The 24,012-nt window shown below is 52.3% G+C and overlaps 1 protein-coding gene and 1 pseudogene across 1 annotated transcript in view; one reads left to right on the top strand and one right to left on the bottom strand.

Moving 5' to 3' along the window:
- The window catches only part of SIGLEC1 (sialic acid binding Ig like lectin 1), a 39,824-nt gene extending 20,467 nt beyond the window's left edge, over positions 1-19,357 (top strand). Inside the window, exons 5-25 of the mRNA XM_087818847.1 lie at positions 2,797-2,865; positions 3,256-3,615; positions 3,987-4,283; positions 5,487-5,753; positions 6,081-6,335; positions 7,205-7,504; positions 8,178-8,435; positions 9,520-9,855; positions 10,186-10,443; positions 10,657-10,959; positions 12,502-12,762; positions 12,925-13,236; positions 13,730-13,981; positions 14,290-14,559; positions 14,649-14,900; positions 15,214-15,516; positions 16,166-16,426; positions 17,212-17,514; positions 17,768-17,870; positions 18,252-18,324; positions 18,932-19,357. Of these exons, the coding sequence (XP_087674973.1) occupies positions 2,817-2,865; positions 3,256-3,615; positions 3,987-4,283; positions 5,487-5,753; positions 6,081-6,335; positions 7,205-7,504; positions 8,178-8,435; positions 9,520-9,855; positions 10,186-10,443; positions 10,657-10,959; positions 12,502-12,762; positions 12,925-13,236; positions 13,730-13,981; positions 14,290-14,559; positions 14,649-14,900; positions 15,214-15,516; positions 16,166-16,426; positions 17,212-17,514; positions 17,768-17,870; positions 18,252-18,324; positions 18,932-19,039 (5,181 nt within the window). The 5' untranslated portion in view covers positions 2,797-2,816 and the 3' untranslated portion in view covers positions 19,040-19,357. The remainder of the gene's footprint in view (positions 1-2,796; positions 2,866-3,255; positions 3,616-3,986; positions 4,284-5,486; positions 5,754-6,080; positions 6,336-7,204; positions 7,505-8,177; positions 8,436-9,519; positions 9,856-10,185; positions 10,444-10,656; positions 10,960-12,501; positions 12,763-12,924; positions 13,237-13,729; positions 13,982-14,289; positions 14,560-14,648; positions 14,901-15,213; positions 15,517-16,165; positions 16,427-17,211; positions 17,515-17,767; positions 17,871-18,251; positions 18,325-18,931) is intronic.
- Positions 19,358-21,043: 1,686 nt separating this feature from the next.
- Positions 21,044-21,419, bottom strand: LOC107536285 (small ribosomal subunit protein eS24 pseudogene; annotated as a pseudogene).
- Between the last annotated feature and the right edge of the window lie 2,593 nt (positions 21,420-24,012).

Raw genomic sequence — 24,012 nt, 5'->3', positions numbered from 1 at the left:
AAACTAGCTAGTTTACCTATTTTTACTTATGTAGACACGTTTGTGTAATTAAAATTAAGTAGTCATAAAAAGTTTAACTTCACAGAAAAGTTTTCTATATGTGTTACTGTAATTTTAAATTTATACTAATAGGACGAGTAAGTGCGTGCACTCACCAGTCACCAGTAAACAGATGCATAGGCTGGGGCGGGGCTCAGCGCACGTGGGAACCTCGGCCAAGGCGTTAAAACTGCTGCAGAAAGTCAGGCCACGGGTGAGGTGTGACCACGTGCTAATCATTCGCTTAACATTGTTTATGAGCCATGACTCTTTGATTTAAATATGTAGACAGTAGTTGTAGATATGTAATATTTATTTTTGTCGGAGAAATTACTACAGTGTTTTTTCCAACATATGGCCTATTAGCTAAAATTTGTTAAAAACAACAGTGACTCAATAACAAAAAAAGAACCTGTTAATTTTAATTATAAGCAAATCTTGGTTAAAAGCATTTTAAAATTAACAGGGTGTTAATTTTCATATATGACCTACGGACCAGAAATTTTGTCTGTTGAATCCAAAGTCTGTTAAATCGAGGTCTGCAAAATCGAGGGTTTACTGTATTTTCAAGTTTTGCCCATCTTGTAACAGGTATCAGAATTCCATTCCTTCTTATGGCTGAATAATATTCTGTTGTATGGCTATACCTTTTTAAAAATTTTTATCCATTCATCTGTTGATGGACACGTGGGTTGTTTTCACTTTTTGGCTATTGTGAATAGCACTGCTATGAACCTGGGTGTACAAGTGCCCTGGTCCCTGTTTTCAATTCAGGAGTGGAGTTGCTGAGTAATTTATGTCTGACTTTTTGAGGAAACACCCAGCAGTTTTCCACAGGGGCTGTATCATTTTACATTCCCACCAACAATGCACTAAGCTTCTAATTTCTCTATATCCCCTCCAACATTTGTTACTTTCTGGTTTTGTTTATTTGTTAATAGCCATTCTTACGGTTGTGAAGCCATTCTCATTGTGTGTGTTTTTTAAATCCTCACCCGAGGATATGTTTTTTGTTTGTTTGTTTGTTTTTAGAGAGAGCAGAAGGGAAAGAAAGAAAAAGAGAGAGAGAGAGAGAAACTTCAAACCCCCAGCCTAGGTATGTGCCCTGACTGGGAATCAAACCTGCAACCTTTTGATTTTATGGGGCAACGCTCCAACCAACTGAGCCACCAGGCCAGGGTCATTGTGGTTTTGATCTGCATCTCCCTTAGACTAATGTTGTTGAGCATCTTTTCATGGGTTTATTGCCCAGTTTACATCATCTTTGAAGAAATGTCTATCCAAGTTCTTAGCCCATTTTTTGAATTTGGGTTGTTTGGAGTTTGTTGTTGAGTTGTAGTTCTTTATATATTCCAGATATTAATCCCTTGTGTATGATACTAACCCCATGATTTGCAAATATTTTCTCACATTCTGTGGGTTTTTTACTCTCTTAGTAGTATTCTTTGATTCACAAAAGTTATTTTGATCAAGGTGAATTTATCTATTTTTTCTTCTGTTGCTTGTACTTTTGGTGTCATACTTAAGAAATCATTGCCTGATCTTAGGTCATAAATATTTTCATCCATGTTTTCTTCTAATAGTTTTATAGTTTTAGTTATATGTGTTTCTGCCCTCTCTCCTCTTCAGATTCATATCTGTGGTACCCCTTAGAACCTCCATCCTGACCAGGGACACTCCATGGCATAGGGTCTGTCTGCCTTCTTATGCATGGTATACTGCAGGCAATTAACTCATGTTTGTGGGATATGTGCTGTACAGGAACCTTTTACCCCCTGTTGCACCTAGACTTGCCCTGTTACCAACTCTAAACCCCCAATGCAAAGCCTGGGGAACTCTGCAGTGCTGCAAGGCATATGTCCCCACTTCCAGGCTCTCACAAGATGCCAAGGACAAGACAAGTACAGAAATGCCTCTGGGTGGCTACAGGAACCCCAAAGGGGAAATTTCAGCTAGAAGCTGCCTTCAAGTTGCACCTTGAAGAATGAATAAAGTTTCAACAAGCAAAGCTCATTTGTGGTGGGAACACAGCTAGTCAGCTGGAGAGCCCATGGGCAGATGGGACTGACCCCAGTGTGGGTGTGTTGGGAGCAGGGAATGAAGGCAGAGCTGGGAGTAAGAAATTAGGACCTTTTAGGGGATGTATTGGGCCTATATCTCATGGGCAATGGGGAGTCATAGAAGGCTTTTGAGCAAGGGAGTGACCCTTAAAGACAACACTTTGTTAAGTGCTCAATCAAGCCCCATATGACTAATAGCTTGTAAGGCTAGAGGTAGGGAGATAAGTCTCAAGTAAGAAACCATTATTTTTGTTGAATGCCTTGGAGTAAGTCACTGGGCCTCTCTGGGTTCCAGTTCCTGTTGGTTTGGGTGGCAGGAAGGGGCAGGGAGGGACTGGGAAGTGGAGGGAAAGGGAGAAACAGCTGTTCATCTGCTCTGGGGTAGCATCCTTGAGGGGCTGGGAAAGCAGAACTTGGGGTGGGGTTTAGGAACACACAGAAGGCTTTTTAGTGCATTCCACCAAGTGAGGGCATTCCTGGGTAAAGTCCAAGCCTTGAATGTGGGCTCCTGGCTCCCAGTTGGCAGCTGCCCCAGAGGTCCTTGGCAGCCCTGCCCTTTCATTGGACTGGCCAGCATAGCACGTAGGGACACAGGGTTGAACCCTTAGCAGGCTCTGAGGCTGAGGTGCCCTGAGGTTCCTTAGGAGGCCCCTGTGTGCCCAACCAATACAGTGCACACCACTTTCTTATGCACCAGAACCAGCGCGAGAACCTGCAATGGGCTACATGCTTCAGCTTCTCCACCTGGCCTCATCCATCTCAACAGGTAAGTGTTAGTTTTTTTTTAAATTTATCTTTATTGTTGAACGTATTACAGATGTCCCCTTTTTTTTCCCAATGGACCCCTTCTACCCCACACTCAACAGGTAAGTTTCACTGGCCTTGTTCATCTCACAGGGCCTGGCTTCTGTGAGCTTGCTGGCCTGGCAGACTAGACTGTGCCTAGTCACAGGTTTAGCTGCTGAGGTTGAAGGGCAGGTACAGGGAGACAATGACAGAGAGTAATGATCCTCCCCTGAGGCGCCCAGAGGGGCTGTATTGCTGGGGGCAGGGCAGGGTTTGGGGCCCATCTGGGGTACCTTTCATAGGGCAGATCCAGGGCTCTGGGGTGACCTCAGGCCTGCATTACTCTCCTGTCTGTCTGCCCCTCCCACAGTCCTGGCCACATGGGGTGTCTCCAGTCCGCCGGCCGTGCAGGGCGTGAAGGGATCCTGCCTCATCATTCCCTGCATCTTCAGTTTCCCTGACAACGTGGAGGTGCCCCACGGCATCACAGCCATCTGGTACTATGACTACTCAGGAAATCGGCAGATAGTTTACCACTCGGAGAACCCCCAGCAGGTGGAAGCACGCTTCCGTGGCCGTGCCCAGCTGCTGGGGAACTCAGAGCACAGGGTGTGCAACCTGCTGCTGAAGGACCTGAGCCCCCAGGACTCAGGCACTTATAACTTCCGCTTCGAGATCAGTGATGTCAACCGCTGGGTAGATGTCAGAGGCACAGCGGTCACTGTGACAGGTGAGGAACGGGGTGGCCTGGCTGCTGCCTGGAAGGGACTCCCAAGTTGCTTCTGGCCCCACTGACTCAGAGCCCCAACCCTTATCCTAAACCCAGCCCCAGCCCCAGCCCCAGCGCCAGCCCCAGCCTAGTCCTAGCCTTGTCCCAGCCCCAGCCTAGTCCCAGCCTTGTCCCAGCCCCAGCCTAGTCCCAGCCTTGTCCCAGCCTTGTGTCTTCCATGCATTCATCCCAAGTGGGGGTGGGAGTAGAAAGCAATCCCTCCTTCCCCTTGAAGCCCCCTGCCCAGGGCTCGCCCCTCAGCTGGGGTTTGCGGGACAGGAGGTCTCAAGTGTGGTGAAGGGGCGTCCTGAGCCTCCTGTCTTTGTTCTCAGAGAAGCCCAGTGTGCCCACCATCGCCTCTCCGTCAGAGCTCCGCGAGGGCACGGAGGCTGACTTCAACTGCTCCACTCCCTACGTGTGCCTGCAGGAGCCCATCAGCCTGCAGTGGCAAGGCCACGACCCTGCTCGCTCAGTCACCTCCCAACTCCAGAAGCTCGAGCCCACAGGCATCATCCACCAGGAGACCCTCCACATGGCCCTGTCCTGGCAGGACCACGGCCGGACCCTGAGCTGCCAGCTCTCGGTGACCGAATATAAGACAAAGGGCGAGATTATCCTCCAAGTGCAGTGTGAGTGCGCTGGGGGCTACACCCTCGTTACTGAGCACACAGCTGTGGCTCCCCAGAGGGAACCAGTTCCTTCTCCAGCCCACAGAAACAGCCCTCGCCCCTGAGGCAAGGCTGGGTGCACTCTGACCTCCTGGGTGGGGCAGGTGTAGAGAGATAGCCAAGCACAAAGTAATGACTCTCCCACGTTTAATGGCTCCCTTTTACCTCTTGTCCCTGAAGCCCGGCTGGGCACAGAAGGGGAGACAAAGAGCCAGAGACTTGGGGGTCATGCAGCAAGGACCCTGAGATTTAGCCCAGCTCTGGAGGATGCTGGGGGGGGGGGGGGGGAGGTTAACCCTTTTTTGCCTAAGGCTGTTCACATTCACGGTGATCAGGGTATCACCGGGACATGGCAAAGAGGTTGTGGGAAAAAGCCGTTTCCACATGATTGAGCATCTTCCTGACGCAATAAAACGGGGCAGCCTCTTCTAGAACAACCGCTGTCCACAGGCATCAGGTGGCTAACACCACCATCCACTAAATGAGCATACTTAGGGCAAGTTACTTGCATCTCAGAGCCTCTGTTTTCTCAGGTAGGGGAGGTAACAATCACCACTAGTTCCTATCTCATAGAATTGTTATGAAAATTAGAGGAGTGCTTGGCACACTCTAACCAGTCAAAAATATTAGCTTCTACTATTTTCATACCTACATAGATTAAGTACTTGAAAATGTGAGTTTTTATTAGCACATTTACATAGCGAGGCTTTGGAACAAGATTTAAAGAAATGCAGTTTCTTTGTATTGTTGGCACCCTCTTTCCAAATGGCTCCTCCATTCTCAGAGCTAATTTGTCTCTGCCTTTGACCTCCATCAGGCGCTTAGTCTCTTACCAACAACTACCACAGGCCACCAAAGCAAGCAGTGTGGTACCCATGACCCCACATAGAACAGAGGTCAGTGGGCGGTGTCATGAGGCAGAGCGCCCTGGAAGGCAGGGTGGGTTGGACGCTAGGCCAAGTGTTGCATTGTCAGGTTCTCAGTGGAGAGGGAAGAGATCAAGGACACAAGGTGGGGCAGTGCAGCCCCGGAAAAGGGGACTAATGGGACTGACGATTTAGCCGGGTGGGCTTCCTTAGGGCAGAGTGTTGAGAGAGGAGAGAAGTGTGCCACCCCCTGCCCACCCAAGGCACCTTACGTGACACCCCCCATTGTGCCCTGCAGATGCCCCCAAAGGTGTGGAGATCCTCCTCAGCCCCTCGGAGGGGAACATTCATCCAGGCGATCTGGTCACACTCACCTGCCAGGTGAACAGCAGCTACCCGGAGGTCATTTCTGTGCAGTGGCTCAAGGATGGGACACCCCTCAAATCCCAGAGCCGTGTGCTGCAGTTGTCCCAGGCAGCCTGGGATGATGCCGGAGTCTACACCTGCCAAGCTGTGAATAATGTGGGCTCCTTGACCTCGCCTCCTTTCAGCCTCCACATCTTCAGTGAGTCCTGGGTGAACCTGGATCTTGACCAGAGGGCAGGGAAGGGTTCCAGGCCACAGGGACTGAGGGGAGCCAGGTCAAGGTGCCTCCTAGGACATGGGTGTGGAGTCCCAGCCTGGCCTCAGGCAGATGGCAAACCGCCCTGGCAGGCTGGGGTGTCAGTAGGACCTCGGTGAACAGGGAAGAGGTGCAGCAGGCTCAGCTGCAGAAGGGGTGGGATGTAGACTATGCAGAGATTAGGCTGAGTGGCTGCAACCTTGGGACTCTGAGAAGTTGGGCCTGCAAGTCGGCTGGATATCCCCAGTGTGCCCTATGCTGCCCCCACAGTGGCTGAGGTTCAGGTGAGCCCAGCAGGCCCTGTCCAGGAAAACCAGACAGTGACGCTGACCTGCAACGTGCCTAAAGAAGCACCCAGTGATCTGCGCTACAGCTGGTACAAGAACCATGCCCTGTTGGAGGATGCCCACAGCCCTACCCTCCAGCTGCACTCGGCTACCAGGGCCGACACTGGCTTCTACTTCTGCGAGGTGCAGTACGCCCAGGGCAGGGAGCGCTCTGGGCCTGTCAGCGTGGTGGTCATCTGTAAGTGACCATTTGTGGGGTGGACACTGCTGGAGCCGGGACAAAGGGTGAAGGCACTGCAGGAGGGTTAGGGTCCTGGGCCCAGGCGGCCTTAAGCTCTGCACACTCGGGCAAGGCTTTGACCTCCCTGGGCCTCAGTTTCGTCTGATTTTTAAAAACTTTATTTTGAAATAAGTTCAAACTTCCAAAAAGAGTACAAAGAATTATCATATACCTTTAACTTAAATTCCCCACTTGTTAACATTTAGCTACATATGCTTTCTCTCTTTTAAAATATATATTATGTGTGTGTGTATATGTGTGTATACACACATGCACACATATACATGTGTATATACACGGGCACATATATGTGTGCATGCATGTACACATTTTCTATCTGTAAACACATATACATACACGCTCTCTGTACACACATATGAACACATTGACCTTTGAAGAGTACAGGCCAGCTGTTGTGTGGATGTCCCTCAGTTTGTGTCTGTCTGAATGGAGTAGACGGAGCCTGGAACTCAGGCAGGAACCCCACAGCCGTGATGCTGTGTCTGTCTCTACATCACATCAGGAGGCACGTGGTGTCAGTGTGTCCCATTGCTGGTAGTGTTCACTTTGATCACTTGGGGGAGATGCTGTCCATTGCCAGATCTCTTTGCCAGTTTCCCCATCTTTAAAGTAGGGTACCTGATTCCCACTCTCAGGGTTGCCACAAAGACTGAAGTGACTGAAGTGATTTGCCCAGCCCAGGGACAAAAGTGTGTTCAGCAAGCACTCAGGAGCTTATGGGACAAAGGGGGTACAGGGGTTATAGACTATAAAGGGGGATCCAGGGAATACCCTTGTCTGGGGGTGACAGGCCCTTCTCCACACAGACCCGCCCCTCGCCCCTGTCCTAACTGCCTTCCTGGAGACACAGGCAGGGCTGGTGGGCATCCTCCACTGCTCAGTGGTCAGTGAGCCCATGGCCACCCTGGTGCTGTCACATGGGGGACTTGTCCTGGCCTCCACCTCCGGCAAGGATGACCACAGCCCACGCTTCAGTGTCTCCTCTGCCCCCAACTTTCTGCGCCTGGAGATCCGAGATCTGGGCCTGGCTGACAGCGGGGAATACACGTGCACAGCCACCAACTCCCATGGGAATGCGTCTTCCACCCTGGACTTCCAAGCCAATGGTAAGATGGCCACGGGGGCTGGTGGGGGAACTTGAGGAGGAGGCCTGCTTTGGCCTCTTTCTCCTAGGAGTCCAAAGGCCTCAGCCGAGAGGTTAAACTAGCTGGCTAGTAAAAACCACATCAAGGACCCGGGCTATACAGACACATCCCAATGTGGGAGGTTCGTGGAAGTCAAGGTAAAAAGGGAGATGTGGCAGGTTGTATTATTGCTTTTGTATACATTCTGACTCTGAACTTGGAGGGTCCTTCGTGTGCATTCCTTTGTTTCTTATTATCAAATGTCTGGGGCAGGGTCTGTGCCAGGTAGGAATCAGTTGCAGGAGGCACAGTAGAGTAGGATCTTCCAACTTTCAGTGCATGTGCTACCCTTCCCTCATTCTGAGGCCATGGCAGACGTAGCTAATCAATCAAGCCAGGTTTTTGCATAAGCCTGGGTTCCAGCTCAGAATCCTTCTTAGCCATGCTGCCGCCAGTTACTATCAATGGATCAGAATGGGCCTTCAAGGCCAAACCCTCTTGATTGTCGAAAGATTCATAGAGCTGATGGCATAAAGCCCAGACCTACCTACAACTGTGTGGGGGAAGGAGGATGCCGGAGGGCTTCCTGCAGTGGGGGGCATGGAGCCACAGATGTGCAGGGGAGCTGAGCCTCCCTGTCTCCTTCTTCTGCTAGCAGCCCGCCTCCTCATCAGCCCAGCAGCAGAGGTGGTGGAAGGGCAGGTGGTGACGCTGAGCTGCAGGAGCGGCCTGAGCCCAACGCCTGACATCCGCTTCTCCTGGTACCTGAATGGAGCCCTGCTTCTCGAGGGGCCCAGCAGCAGCCTCCTGCTCCCTGCAGCCTCCAGCACCGATGCTGGCTCATACCACTGTCGGGCCCAGGACGGTCACAGCGCCAGCGGGCCCTCCTCACCTGCCGTCCTCACCGTGCTCTGTGAGTAACCTCCCCACTGGCCCCTGCCTGTCTTGGGGAGGATTGATCAGTCCACTGGGGTCCATTAGCCACCCTTACCTCCTCTAGGCCCTCCGGCCCCTATCCTGCCCAGGGTCTAGATCAGGAGGGCAGCCACAGGCCTGAGTACCATGGACCTCTCCACCCAGGGCCGAAATTTGGGGAAAAAGGCAGGATTTTTCTGTCTCCTCAGGCCCATCCTCCAATCCCAGTTGTTTTAGGGCCCTCTGCTCCTAGCCTCAGCCCCACCATGGGCACCAGGTCCAAGCTCCCTCCTCCTGAACTGTGCCCTGGGACATCATACTCATATATATGTGCACATGCCCCATAGTTTGTGCCCTCACAGGCTCCCAGAGACATGAGGGCAGAACCTCTCAGCACAGGACCTGCGTCTTATCAGCAGTGGATGTTCCTTATTAGCCCGAGGGGCTGACTGATGTTCAGGGCACACTTAGCTTCCAGAAAGCCTCCCCTGACATGAGAGGAGCAATGTCCTGGGACTGTCAGGAAGAGAAGCCACCTCTTAGGGGTTTTCTAGTGTCAGGGTGAGATCATGTGGAGGCCCCGGCTGATGGCTGTCCTTGACCATTCATCTCCAGAAGCCCCTATAATGAGGGCATTTTAGGCATTACCTATTATCCTAAATAGAGCTGGCTTGAAGATCAAAGGTAGAGGGAGGGAGGGTCTTGGGGAAAGGGATGGGGTGAAGAGAGAGAGCAGAGAGCAAGACTCAGGGATTGCTGTGAGGGTCCCCTGCTCAGGAGCACATGGGAGTTAGGCGAGTGACTGCTGGCCCACACGGTGCCTTTGTTCAAACTAGAAAGTGGCACTTCTTCCTCTGGGCAGACTAAGCACAGCACTAGGCCATAGCTTGGCACAAGGCAGAGGGCCTGAATTCCTCCCACGCTGGCCTGGTTGTCCTTGTGCTGTGCACAGCTGTTTGTGGCAGCTCTGAGCACATGACTGTCCAGTGTCTTCTGGGATCCCAGCCACCCTTGGGTGGACCTGTGAGTCCCTAGCAGAGGCTGTGGTCTTCTATGACTGCCCATGCTCTTCCTCCCTGTAGATGCCCCACGCCAGCCTACTCTCACTGCCCGGCTGGACCCTGATGCGGCAGGAGTTGGGGCCGGCCGTCGAGGCGTCCTGGAGTGCCGTGTAGACAGCGACCCCCCAGCCCAGCTGCGGCTGCTCCACAGGGACCGTGTAGTAGCCTCTTCCCTGCCATCAGGGGGCAGCTGCAGCACCTGCGGGGGCTGTTTCCAGCGCACAAAGGTCAATAGAGCCCCTAACCTGCTGCGTGTGGAGATTCATGACCCGGTGCTGGAGGATGAGGGTTTGTACCTGTGCGAGGCCAGCAACACCCTGGGCAATGCCTCCTCCTCAGTGATCTTCGATGCCCAGGGTGAGTTGGGGCAGAGAATGGTGGCACAGGGTCAGGAGCTGGTACTCGGGACCCTGTTCCTCTGCAACCTCTGGCTCCAACGAGGGTCTATCCCGTGAAACCACCTAGTTCAGCAGAAGTTTGCCTTCCTCCCCCATCCAGCGGGCACTCCAGAGGGTCTCCTTCCTGCCCTTCCAGGCTGGGAGGCTGGGAGGCTGGGAGGCTGGGAGGCTGGGAGGCTGGGAGGCTGGGAGGCTGGGAGGCTGGGAGGCTGGGCCACTTGCCCTGGGGTTGGGGGAGGCAGTCATAGTGAAGCTTATCTTAAGTGGGCCTGTGCTGCCTGCTCTGCAGCCACTGTCCTGGTCATCACTCCGTCACACACGCTGCCAGAGGGCACAGGAGCCAACCTGACTTGCAATGTTAGCCGGGAAGCCGGGGGTGGCCCTGCCAACTTCTCTTGGTTCCGGAACGGGGCACTGTGGACCCAGGGCCCCCTGGAGACGGTGACGCTGCTGCCTGTGGCCAGAACGGATGCCGCCCTGTATGCCTGCCGCATCCTCTCCGAGGCTGACGCCCAGCTCTCCGCCCCTGTGGTCCTGAGTGTGCTCTGTGGGTGATGGGCGCGGGCAGTGTTGGGCAGTTGGGAGGCTGAGGAGGCAGTCTGGAAGGAACCAGGCTGGGGCTGGGTTTGGGGAGATAGGAATGGGCATGGTAACGGGCAGGCCTGGACTGTGTATGTGGAAGGGGGAGGGGACACAATGTAGCAGCTGGAATGTGATGAGCTGGGCTGGGGGTGGCCTGAGCTTCTCCCTGTCCCTGCAGATCCCCCAGATCCTCCAAAGCTGTCAGCCCTTCTGGACGTGGGCCAGGGCCACATGGCTGTGTTTGTTTGCACTGTGGACAGTAGCCCGATGGCCCAACTGTCCCTGTTCCATGAGGAACGCCTCTTGGCCACCAGTCTGGGGCCCCAGCTCCCATCCCATGGCCGCTTCCAGGCCAAGGCTGTAACCAACTCCCTGCAACTAGAGGTCCGAGACCTGGGCCTTGGGGACTCCGGCAGCTACCGCTGTGAGGCTACAAATGTCCTTGGATCAGCCAATACCTCCCTCTTCTTCCAGGTCCGAGGTGAGTGTCAGTCCTCTGAAGATGGGGTAGAACCAGATGCCCTGGGGACCACTCTGGCAGGGCAGACATGTGAGGTCTTTTTCAGCCATTGTTTCTGGACAGTTTCCAGCCAGCCTGCAGGAAGCTTCCCTTTGTCTTCAGCTAGATATTTTCACCTGTGATAACCATGGAAGTCACTAGGAGGCAGTGGCAATGGCACAAGGCGGCTTGCTTGGTTGGAGCAATTTCTGACAGATAACTTCTTTTGTAATAATATACTTTTGTTAGGTAATAAGTATCTCATACAAAAATCTAATACATGTGTAATATATGTATACCAATGTGTGTGTGTACACACACATATACACATATAGACATATACATAAGAATATATTCACATATTCTTCTATAAAAATCCTCCCTGTGCAAATAAGCCAGGAAAAAGGAAAGTTAATACCCATAATGTTGCAAAGGTAAAAAAAAAAAACACACAATTTTTCTCCCACAACGACAAACATCAATTTTTGAACATTTTCCTTAGGCCTTGGCTCTATACATCTTTTCTTATTTATTATACTCATTTCACAGGCAGAGAAGTTCAGAGCTTTAGGAGCTTGCTCACGATCACATGACTAGCAGGTGCCCTGCTAGCTTGGGACTAATTTGGTTCTGTTCCCAGGAACAGCCTGTGTTCTCAGTCACCACTCCAGCTGTCCCTCCATCTCACTCCCCCCACCTTGGTCTTATCCTGCCTTAGACCCAGGGGACACTAGGGACTGCCCTTTGCTCAGTTCCTGGGCTCTCATGACCTCGAGCAGAGCTGGGCTGGAGAGAAAAGATCACACAGCTTCTAACTTTCCCTTCTAAGCCCTCAGTCACCCATGCTGAGTTCAGCTCATGATCAGGAAATGGCCCTGGGCATGGCCTAAATTCCTCCCATTTTAGTGCTTTATAGGGTCAAATCAGCATTTGTCAAGAGCTAACACACCTGTGCAGGCTCTGTGCCTGGCACTGGGTTGCAGATCATATAAATGGATTGGGCCCTGGAGAGGCACACCCTCTGGTAGGTGAGATGTGATTGACAGAGTAAAGCCATACCTCAAGGTGATGGTTGGTAAACCCCAGGACAGACTCATGCCAGGTAGTTGGGACCAGGGGAGACCGAGGCATGGGGTTGAAGTCGGCAGTGGTCTGGTGGGGGAGCTGTGACTCAGGGACACAGGGTTGGGGTCATGCAGTCTTGGTGTGGGCGAATACCCCATCCCAGACTGTGGGAGGATATGGTGGAGGGTCCTCACTTGCTCTTTTTAATTTTTTTAATATTTTTTATTGATTTCTTTTTTGAGAGAGAGAGGAAGGGAGAGGGATAGAGAAATAGAAACATCAATGAGAAACACCATCAATTGGCTGCTTTTTGCATGCTCCCTACTGGGGACCGAGCCCATAACCCGGGCATGGCCCTCACAGGGAATTGAACTGTGACCTTCTGGTTCCTGGAGCAATGCTCAAGCACTGTGAACACTGGCCGGGTGGTCCTCACTTGCTCTTGATTTCTTCTGTCAGGAGCCTGGGTCCAGGTGTCACCATCACCTGAGCTCCAGGAGGGCCAGGCCGTGGTCCTGAGCTGCAAGGTGCCCATGGATGCCCTGGAAGGGACCTCATACCACTGGTATCGGAATGGCCAGGCCCTCCAGGAGTCTACCTCGGCTACGCTCCACTTTGCAGCCATAACTTTGAGCCAAGCCGGGGCGTACCACTGCCAAGCCCAGGCCCCGGGCTCAGCCACCGCAAGTCTAGCCACGCCTGTCAGCCTCCATGTGTCCTGTAAGTGCTTCCGTCCTGCATATGTTTTTTGGGGTGTCAAGGAACAGAGGGCATGGCTGGGGGAGGGGATGCTGAGCCCTTGGTCTTGGGTTCTGCTTCCATAAGAGAGCCTTAGATGACAGACCACCTGGCCAGACCTTGACCACTCCCTACGTTGTATAGATGCCCCACGCCAGGCCACACTCACCACCCTGATGGACACTGGCCCTGGGCGGCTCGGCCTTCTTCTGTGCCGTGTGAACAGTGACCCTTTGGCCCAGCTACGACTGCTCCATGGGGACCGCCTGGTGGCCTCCACCCTACAAGGTGTCGGGGAACTGGCAGGCAGCTCTCCAAGGCTAAAGGTGGCTGTGGCCCCCAACACGCTGCGCCTGGAGGTCCACAATGCAGTGCTGGAAGATGAGGGCATCTACACCTGCGAGGCCACCAACACCCTAGGCCAGACCTCTGCCTCAGCCAATTTCGATGCCCAGGGTCAGTGTGGGGGTGTGAGTATGTGCTTGGGTGGCTCCTTAAGTGGAGAGAAGCTTGGAGAGGGTTTTAGAAGCCTGGGGCACAGCCAAGAGGGCTGAATATAAGGATAGTCTCCATTTTCACCCTTAAGGGCAGCAGTCTCCAATGTTGGGTTTCATGAAAGAGCGTTTTTAAAAAACAGAATTTTACATGGATGCCCAGTGGATAAAACTAATCAGAAAGGGGATGCTCAAGGAGAAACCACAGCAGGGCCAAGGAGGCCTGTATTCTCCTGTGTGCCCCACTCCAGGGTCAGGGCTCTGCAGAACTTTCCTCAGGATCACCTGAGAGATGATGAGTTGCTTACCAAGCTCCACCTCTGAATCTTATTTACAGGGGGGCCACCTGTGCCTCCCAGAGGCCAAGGGGCTTCCCTCCTTCATGCAGACAGGTGGCTTGTCTTACACAGCCTCACAAGCCTCACTGGTGTCCCATGCCCTCCTTCTCTCCCCAGCTGTGAGTGTGCAGGTGTGGCCAAAGGCCACAGTGCAGGAGGGGCAGACGGTGAACCTGACCTGCCTTGTGTGGACCACCCACCTGGCCCAGCTCACCTACACATGGTACCGGGATGGGCAGCAGCACCCAGGTGCCCACTCTATACACCTGCCCAATGTCACAGGCATAGATTCTGCCTCCTACCACTGTGCTGTGGTGATCCCTGGCCAGGCACCTCGCCTCTCCAGACCTGTCATCCTGGATGTCCTCTGTGAGTGGTTGGTGGCAGGGTGGAGCTAGAAGGAATGACAGCAGCCTACAGAGATCAGGGCATGGGCAGAGCCCCACAGGTGTCCAACCTGGGAACTCAGTACCAGAACTCAGCCAGCCAATGGAGCACTTCACAAGGAGCATTAGAGTTGGGGGGCTATGGAGACAGAGGAGCAGTGCCCCAGATTGGGCAGGTGGAAGCCCTTGGGGTGGGGAGCCAGGGCCCTCCTGGTTTGAATGGCACCTGCACACTGACCTCCTCATGACTGCGGCCTCTAAACTCTGTCTACGCCTTTCATGCTCCTGCAGATGCACCCCGCAGCCTGCGCCTGACCTACCTACTGGAGAGTCATGGTGGGCGGCTGGCCCTGCTACTGTGCACTGTGGACAGCCACCCACCAGCCCAGCTGTCCCTCAGCCATGCTGGTCGCCTCCTGGCCTCATCTAATGAAGCCTCTGTGCCCAACACCCTGCGCCTGGAGCTGTTGGAGCCCCAACCTAAAGATGAGGGTCTCTATAGCTGCTTGGCCCACAGTCCTCTGGGCCAGGCCAACACATCCCTGGAATTGCGGCTAGAGGGTAAGGCAAGGCTCGGGTCAAGGCCACCAAGGGTGGGATAAGCTGTGGTGTCTGGCTGGGCCCAGCTGACCCTGGCCTCCTTTGGACAGGTGTGCAGGTAACAATGGCTCCATCAGCCGCCGTGCCCGAGGGGGCCTCCATCACAGTGACCTGTGAGGACCCTGTTGCCAGTCCACCCACCCTCTATACCTGGTATCACAACAGCCGTTGGCTGCAGGAAGGGCCAGCCGCCTCCCTTTCATTCCCCGTGGCTACTCGGGCTCATGCGGGTGCCTACTCCTGCCAAGTCCAGGATGCCCAGGGCACACGCAGTTCCCGACCTGCAGCCCTGCAAATCCTCTGTGAGCAGGGGTCCTTGGATTGGGGTACCCAGGGTGGTGGAGGGCACTTTTGGGCCCCAGCAAGGGTGGGCACAGGATTGCAGTGGACTGGGAATGGGCACTTGGGGAAAGGACATAGATGATGAGGAGAGAGGCCCTAGGTTCCTGCGAACCCTGCCTGAAATCTTCCTACAGGACCTCTGAGAAGGTGGCACTTCTAGGAAGTGACCATTTGTCCAGAGGCTTCAGCCTCACCAATGCCAGGAGGGTGGACAATAGACACAGTATAAGATTTCCAGGCAAGGACCCCAACTGTGCCCTGCCCCACCCCCAGATGCTCCTCGGGATGCTACCCTGTCCTCCTTCCGGGACTCGAGGGCCAGCCCCATGACTGTGGTGCAGTGCACTGTGGACAGCGAGCCACCTGCCGAGCTGTCCCTGTCCCATGATGGCAAGGTAGTGGCCACCAGCCATGGGGTCCATGGCTTGACATCGGGGACAGACCGTGTCCAGGTGGCCCGCAATGCCCTGCGGCTACACGTGCAAGATGTGCCCTCAGGTGATGAGAACACCTACGTCTGCACAGCCCACAATTTGCTGGGCTCAGTCAGCACCACAGGGCAGCTCCAGGCGGAAGGTGAGTGGGCAATGGGGGAGGAGACAGGCTCAGGTGCTGGGGGATCAGAGTCCGTGTGGAGGGGGTCAGCTGGCCTGAAGGGGTAGATATAGCCCTGCCTGATCTGATGGAAGAGGAATAGCTCCCACTGGAGGGGGCTGCCTAGCCTGAGGGGGAGAAATAACCTTGTCCTTGGAGAACAGAGGTGTAGCAATGCCCAAGAGGAGCTTGGGTGCAGGAAGCCTAACCCTACCCTCACAGAGCTGTCTGGGGGTGGAGCACAGACCTGCCCCAGGGAAACCTGGGGTGGGAAGAGGGACAGAGCCCTACCCTCAGCCAGCCCAGTCTGAGGGAAGAGGTGCAGCTCACCCTTGAGGAGCCCATTCTGAGGGTAGGGCACAGCCTCATCCATCAGAGCATCTGGTTTGATGAGAAAGGGAGCCACAGCCCTCTCCTGGAGGTCCCCAGTGTGAGAATGAGAGATAGCCCTGTTCTCAGAGATCTCAGTGTGATGGGACGACAGTCCCACCTTTGGAGCCCAGGTCCCAAGTCAGATCAGAGCTTCCCATAATGCACAGAGGCCTCTCAGATGCCCCTCAGATCCCACCCAGAGGCTCTGGCTCCCACAGGCCTGCAGATTTTCAACCATCTCCTGGTTCTTGGCCTGCAGGTGTGCGTGTGGTGGCGGAGCCAGGCCTCGATGTGCCTGAGGGCACAGCGCTGAACCTGAGTTGTCACCTTCCTGGTGGCCCCAGGCCCATAGTCAACTCCACTTTCGCTTGGTTCTGGAATGGCCGGCGACTATATGCAGAGCCTGTGCCCACCCTTTCCTTCTCCTACGTGGCCCGTGCCCAAGCTGGAGTGTACCACTGCCGGGCTGAGCTCCCCACTGGGACCACCACCTCTGCTCCAGTCATGCTCCGTGTGCTCTGTGAGTGTGACGCAAACCCCCCGCCTCAGTTTCCCCACATCTCACGTGCCCATCTCAGGTCTTCTTCCTCTTCTGCCTGCAAAGAGCAAGGACTTCACAGGTATGGAGTCCTGGGCTGAAGGACTCCCATTGACTTGTTGTGTAATCTTGTGCATCAGTGCCTTGGTTTCCTCATCTGTGAGCGTCAGTCCCCTCACCTTGTGAGTCGTATAGGTGACACACAGTAGGCCTGGCACACAGTAGGCCCTACATCAGTAGGTCCTCTACTCCATTTTCCACCCGGGTCTCATGCTGTTTCAGTCAGCTATTGCTGTGTAATAAGCCACCCTAAAACTTAGTACTTAAAACGACAGCCATTTTATTTGCTCACAATTCTGTGGGCCAGAAATTTGGGCTGGGCTCAGCTGGACAGCTCTGCTGGTCTCACCTAATGTGACTGCAGTTGTCTAGTGGCTGAACTATTGCTACATGGTCTAGGATGGCTTCACCCTCATGGCTAGTGGTTGGGGCTGGCTGTTGGCTGAGCAACATGTGTCCAAGGGGGGGCCCTGGCTTCCCACATGCTTGTGTTCCAAGGAGAGCAGAAGCTGTGAGGACTTTTAGATCTAGCCTTGAAGTCACACAATATCACTTCTACCTTCTAGGGTCAAAGAAAGTCACAGATTCAAGGAGTGAGGAAATAGGCTCTTAATGGGAGGAGCAGCAAAGTCACCTTGTGTAGATACAGGGAGGGGAGGAATTTGTGGTTGTTTTCTACAATTACCACACTCCCTGTCTTCCCACAGACCCTCCGAAGACACCCACCATGACGGTCTTTGTGGAGCCTGAGGGTGGCATCCAGGGCATCCTGGACTGCCGAGTGGACAGCGAACCCCTAGCCATCCTGACCCTCCACCTTGGCAGTCGGGTGGTCGCCTCCAGCCAGCCCCGAGGCGCTCCGGCAGAGCCACACATCCACATCTCGGCCACCCCCAATGCCTTGAGGGTGGACATTGAGGAGCTGAGGCCCAGTGACCAGGGGGAATACGTGTGCTTTGCCTCCAATGCCCTGGGCTCTGCCTCTGCCTCCATCTACTTTGGAACCAGAGGTGAGGGAGGGCTCCATCTCCCAGGCCATTCTGGACAAGGCCCAGCTCTTAGGTCCAAAGGCTTCCTTCTGAAGTCTTCCTTGAATCACTTCTGCTTGTCTGGCTAGACTGGTTGCTTGAAGCTCCTTTACATGGGGGTAGTTCCTGAGATAAAGTAAAAGTTAGAAAAGGTTTCATCTTGAGAAGTCACTTGTGAGGGAGCATTGGCTGGCTGGCGCCATCGCTGCCCCCTGAGATATCCCCTGTGTTCCAGCCCTGCACCGCCTGCATCTGTTCCAGCAGCTGCTCTGGCTCCTGGGACTGCTGGCTGCCCTCCTCCTGCTGCTGCTGGGCCTGGGGGCCTGCTACACCTGGAGGTAAGCCCAGAGCTGGAGGGGGAGGGGGCCACCTCATCCCTCTCTGTTTCCTCCTGGCAGTCCCCCATGTCCCTCCTACCAAATCAATGGGCTCCATACTTCCTAGCCTGTCTTCCTCCCTGCCCACACTCCAAATCTGGGAATCCTTTCTAGAATGATCTCTAAACCCACCTTGCTGTAGTTTTCTTCTTTCTTCATCTCTACCCTGTCTGTGCTGAAGAAGTGGCTGGAAAGGAAGAAAGATAAGGTACCCCACTCCCTACAGCACTCCCCACTGCTCAGCACAGTGAGTAGTCTGGAGACAAGCGTGTAGGGCAGATGAAGGGAACAGGGGCAGGCAGGGAGAGGAGAGACTATCTGAGTCCACTCTTGCCCTTGCAGAAGGAGGTTTTTTCATAAGCTGAGTGTGGCTGAGAATTCAGTGGAGATGGCTTCTCAGAAGGACACCATGCAGGTATCTATCCACCACGTGGGCGCACACAGACATAATGCCTGGCTACTCCACAGTGCAGGGCTGGCCCGTAGAGACTGCTCTCATTTATAGGCTGGTGGCTAGGGGGAGGTTGGGGAGAGAATATAGAGATCCAGGGCCCCTTGAAAAGACAGGGGGAGCCATATTCTGATTGGGGCAGAGAGAAGCCGTGTGTTTGCTGCATGGCTGGCTGGATGACTGGGGCAGACATTCTGAACTTATCAGCAACAACTCTACTTCCAAGACACATCTTGGAACATAGTACCCCATCTGTGTTTTGGCATCCCTCTGCCCATCACCTGGGCAAGAGTGAAAAACTGTTTCTCCTCCCCCTTGATGTGTCCCCTTCTGCAGATAACCCATTTGGTGGGCCAGGGCTCCTAGCCATGCGCATTCTCACCAATCCCCTTGAGACCCCAGCCCAAGGCTGCCCTCCAGAATTAGGGATCAGGTGCTAACATCTCCCAGAGTCCTCCTGTGACCAGGGTTTTCTCTATGGGAAGCTCACCACCAATCCTGATGCAGCCACATTTGGGACTTCATCCTGCACTCCACTCCTGAGCTGACCTGTGGCATTGCCTGCCCTCAGGAGGAGGAGTCCACCGGCATCTGTGATGACTTGGGCTTCGTGAACAAGGCTGCACAGGACCCTGCCTGCCTCTGTGAAAACAACACTGTGAACCCTGACTTTCTATGACCTGGTTCCAAACCTCTTGCCCCGAAGAAAAATAGGTGGTGAGAGGAGGGGGTGAACCCTAATCTACCCAGGAGGATGCTAAAGAAGAATGAGTTGAGCGTGTGGTCCTCCTTCCCATTTCTCTGGGTCTCACTCTCCATCTGTCTCCTGGTGCACTGCCTCTTCACAGCTTTCTCCTCCACGCCCATGCTGGACTATTTGCATAGGTTAGAAGAGGAGCTTTCTGCAGCCTCATAGGCTGGCCACGGCTCTCTGTACTACCTAGAATATATGTTAGGCTGCTCTAACCAGAGACCAAATACAGTAACTTCGACATGAGAGGATTTTGTTTTTCTCTCCCACGCTAGTCTGGGTATGTGATGGTGGTTTAAGTTGCTGGTACTCTGGGTCCTTCTATCTTATCTTGATTGTGAGGTTCACAATGACCACGCTGCTTTCACATTCCCTCCAACAAGAAGAGTGGAAGTTGAAAGTACACCCATTCTCATTGTGGACATAACTGGAAGTTGCAAGTGTCACACGCACTCATTTCCCATTGGCTAGAGTTTAGTCACATGGCCACTCTAAGCTGCAAGGGGTTCTGGGAAGTGTAGTTTTTATTCTATTTCCAAAGGACTCCCGAGTATGGATTCATCCCTGAGAATTTTGAGATTGATGAGAATGCTGCCAGCAGGCACATTCTGTCTCAGTGCCCATCTGCTGAAGGACATGCCCTGGCCATGGGCTTCCTGGAAGAGGTAGTACCTCTCAACATTAAGACTGAGGAAATCAAGAAGGTTTGGTGGTTCCTAGGGAGAAGGCATGCCAGGGTCGCCTAAGCAGATGTCTCGAGCCAAATCTGGCCCCTGGAAGAAGAGGTACCCAATTCCTACCCAACCCCCCCAACCCCAAATAGCATGGGGAGCAGACATAATGTCATCGGCATCCTTCTTTCTGCTCCAGGCATATTCCTCTCCATGATCCAGTGAGGTCACAGCCTCTTCCTGGAGGCTCATCCCCAGGGGCTAAGATGAATGAGGGTCACCAAGAAAAATAATGTGCTCCCAGGATATCAGTGCTTGAGGAGAGCCAGTTCTTGGGTAGGCTAGTGACTCTCCTGGAAGGCTGGTGTCAGATGATGGGAAGAGCAAAGAGCCCATTGCTCTGGGATTTGGGTTGAGAAATATGGGGGTAATGGGACATTAGCATGGAGCTAACAGGTTGGGAAGAAACTGAAGGCCTGGTGAGTTCCATGTAGCAGTGGGTGAGATCCTTCCTGGTCCAAGGTCCCATTCTTTTTAGTGCCTGATGGCCAGACCCTTCCCAGGAAACTGTCTTGCATTCCCTCCCAATAAACATCCGTCCTATGACATAACTGGAGTGAGTCTTTTTCTTGCAACCAAAACTGCTGGACTGGAACACAGAGGATTCAAACGTGAGTGGGGTTTATTCTGGGATGCTACCTGCCGAGGTATTCAGTGGGTGCCAATTACATGCATTCACCACAAACTACCCTATGTTCAAGTGCCCATTCCTGCTCCTTGAGGCTGGGGGCGACTCACTTGCACTGTCCACATGACCAGCACCGTGCTTGGCACGCAGTAGGTGAGTACTGAGTAAGTAAGCCCTGATTTTCTACATTGTTGTCAGGTGGGAGGGTGGAAAGTGTGGGCTAAATCCAGAGGTGGGACTGGGAGAGAGCAAGCCAAATGCAGCCAATGTTTTTGGACTACCTGGGGAAGAGAACCTGAAGGGAGGACCATGGGGGGGGGGGCACAAAAGGGGTGGCTACTGGGAGATCTGGGAACCTTTGACTTGAGAGGCTTTATCTGCTTCTGTATACCTCCAAGGGGGTGTAGGTCCATCTGGGATAGGAGAGTTCTCAGAGGGGTTCATTATGTCCATCCTCAGTGGTCTGAGGCTCCTCAAGACTTTTTTTAATTTTTTCACATAAAAGTTCTTAGTTTATTAATCCTCTCGTGAAAAATCTGCACGGTCGCCACAGACAAAGTCACTGAAGAATCTTCACTCCTTCTGTTGTCCCGTCTCCAGCTCACTTTTGTCAGCACTAACACTGGCCTTTGCAGTCTCCCTGACTGCCTTCATTCTGTTCCTGCGCTCTGCTCTTTGTTATCTTGAAGTCTTCTCATATAGGCCATGTCTTGCAAGTCTATGTTTGCATTCATTTTTCTTTGTATAATCCAAGGAATCATAAGCCATGCCAAAGCCAGTTGTCTCACCACCACCAAAGTGGGTTCTGAATCCAAACACAAGATGACATCTGGTGTGGTCTTGTACCTTTTGGCGAGTTTTCCCCGAATTCTGCCTTAGATGCTATTGCCTTTGCAGGGTGAAGGACGTCAATGATTATGTGTTTCTGCTGAAGTAGTCTGTTGGTCATGAACTTCCTGGTCTCGACAGTTACTGTCTTTCATGATGGTGGCCGATCTTCAAGCAGACAGGGAGGAAAAAAGCAAGACTTTTAAAATAAACTTTAAGTGTAACACACATACAGAAAAGTACACACATTATAACTGTACAGCTCAATGACTTTTAAAAAAGCACACCCATGTAACCAGAGCCCAGATTGAGAAACAAGCCATTCATTGTCAGCACCCCAGAGTCTCCCTTGTGACCCCTCCAAATCACAACCCCCCAAAGGTAAGCACTCTCTGAACTTCTCACATCATCGATTTGATATGCCTGTTTTTGAACTTATACAAATGGAATCATACAGAATGTGTGACAAATTTGGGAAACTGTTTAACATTATCTATTAAAGCTAAAATACTCCTGCCCTAAAATTCTCCCCTGGATATAGACTCAAAAAAATTAAGGGTTTATGTCCACCATGAGATTATACTAGAATGTTTACAGTCATGTTCTTCATCATAGCCCAAAACTGGAAACAACAAATGCACATCAACAATAAAATGAATAAAGGAGTTGTCCTATGTTCACACAATGGAATATTATACAGCAGTGAGAAGGAGCTACAACTACTCAAGCACAGGCAATGCTTTAAAACATAACGAGTGAAAGGAGTCAGACGCTAAACAGTGTAGACTGCATGATTCCGTTCTTGTAAAGTTCAAAGCTAATTCATGTTGATGAAAGTCAAAATAGTGGTTACTTATGGGGGAAGGCTATGATTGGGAAAAACCCCAAAAGGGCTTTTGCAGGGGCAGACAGTGTGCTGTTTCTTGGTCTGGGTGCAGGTTTTATGGGTGTGTTCACCTTGGGAAAAGTCATTGAGCTGGGCACTTAAGACACACACTTTCCTGAAAATATACCGAAGAATACTTTAATGAGATGGTTTTAAAAAATCTTCCACCTTTTGTGTTGGATGTCCAGGGAAGTCTACCCAAATCCCGGCTGAGTACAGATTTTTTTCACCTTCTGCACTTTGCCAAGGGACATCATGTTCCCCTTTGAATGCACCAGAGCCTTGACCATGCCTTGGGGCCCTCCATTCACATGTGTGACTTTTTCTGATGCGCCTAAGTGTTGGTGCGACATCTCCATGAGCTGGAATTGGCAGTGCCTCCCTGGGACACCTTGTTCTGGGTCACTCTTCAGGACGGTCCTGTTTACAGATGGTGGGTGTCGCTCATTATGTGAGCACTGCAAAGATTTAACTCTCACTGGTTTGCCTTCTTTCCAGGACACTTCCTGATGCTCCCAGACAGTGACACCAACAAGGCATTTGATAAATCATCTTTCCCACCGTGTTACGAGTCATGAACACTGAGCTGATAAGTGGCATCTCTAGGATCCATCTTCCCCATCTTTGGTCCAATGGCCCCAACCCCTCCTCTGCTACCCCCAAATGTAAATAAACAGTTGCTCTGAGATTTCAGCAGAAGTTCCTCTGATGTGCTTGGGCATAGGTCATCTGGGTTGGAGCATGCACTTGGCAAGTATGACTTCAAGCTCCACACAGCTCTTAGGCTACATGTCCTCCTCATTTTATCAGCACTGACAGTGTGCCAGGCCCTGTACTAGGCAGCGAACTAAAGAAAGTCCCCGACCCCATGGAGCTAGTTTGTAACAGCTGTATTTAGAAGAGCCCCAAACTGGAGGAACCCAAATGCCTAACTGGAGAATAGAACATACTTCCCTCTACCATGGAACGTACTCAGCACCACAAAGTAACAAATTACTGATACATGAATCTCAAAAACATGAAGAAAGAAGGCAGTAGGACACAGAGTACATGCTTTATGGTTCCATCTCTATGGAGTTCCAGAATACGAAAAACTTATCTTTAGACAGAAAGATCGGTGGTTGCCTGGAGTTGGGACTGGGAGAGACTGACTGGGAAGGGGCACAAGGGAACTTCCTGGGAGTGATGGAAATGTATGTGGATTGTGGTGGTGATTATGCAGGTATACAAATTTATCAAAACTCATCTAACTGTACATGTCATATAAGGTTCATTTTATTGTATGTAAATTATACCTGAATAATTATGAGAATAGTGATAATGAGGCCACTCTAAATTCACTAGTATGAAGAATCTCCAAGGCATATTAAGTGAAAAAAAATCAAGGTGCAGAAAAATGTTAGAGAAAAAAATATGTCTGTATTATCTCTGGAAATGCATAAAATAATCTAAAAGCCTGTACTGATCATTAGCGGCTTCCTGTTGGGGGATGTGGGCTAAGAGGGTGGACACAGAAGAGGGGGGTATGTTACCTAAACATCTCATACTTCTTGATGTTTGAGTCGGGCGAGCGTCAATTTCCCTAGCAGCCGTAACTCATTAACCGAATTGCCACAGGACGGCTTCTCAAAAACAAACAGATTTGCTTAAAAGTTAATATCCCTCGCATGCGAATACTTGCTACTCGCTGTTCAAATTTACTACTCAGTACACAAACAAACCTTTAAACCAGAAGCAGATGTTGCCGAAGCCAAAAGGATGCCTGCCTGACGTCTGGGAGTCTAGGGCTCGGTGCGACCTCCCGCGGGCCACGCCCCGGGACCGAGGG

The sequence above is a fragment of the Miniopterus natalensis genome, chromosome 7, assembly GCF_054644295.1.
Source record: "Miniopterus natalensis isolate mMinNat1 chromosome 7, mMinNat1.hap1, whole genome shotgun sequence".
In the NCBI taxonomy this organism is placed as follows: Eukaryota; Metazoa; Chordata; class Mammalia; order Chiroptera; family Miniopteridae; genus Miniopterus; species Miniopterus natalensis.
The sequence above is the reverse complement of the archived record's forward strand: the minus strand, read 5'-3'. Positions and strand labels throughout refer to the sequence as shown.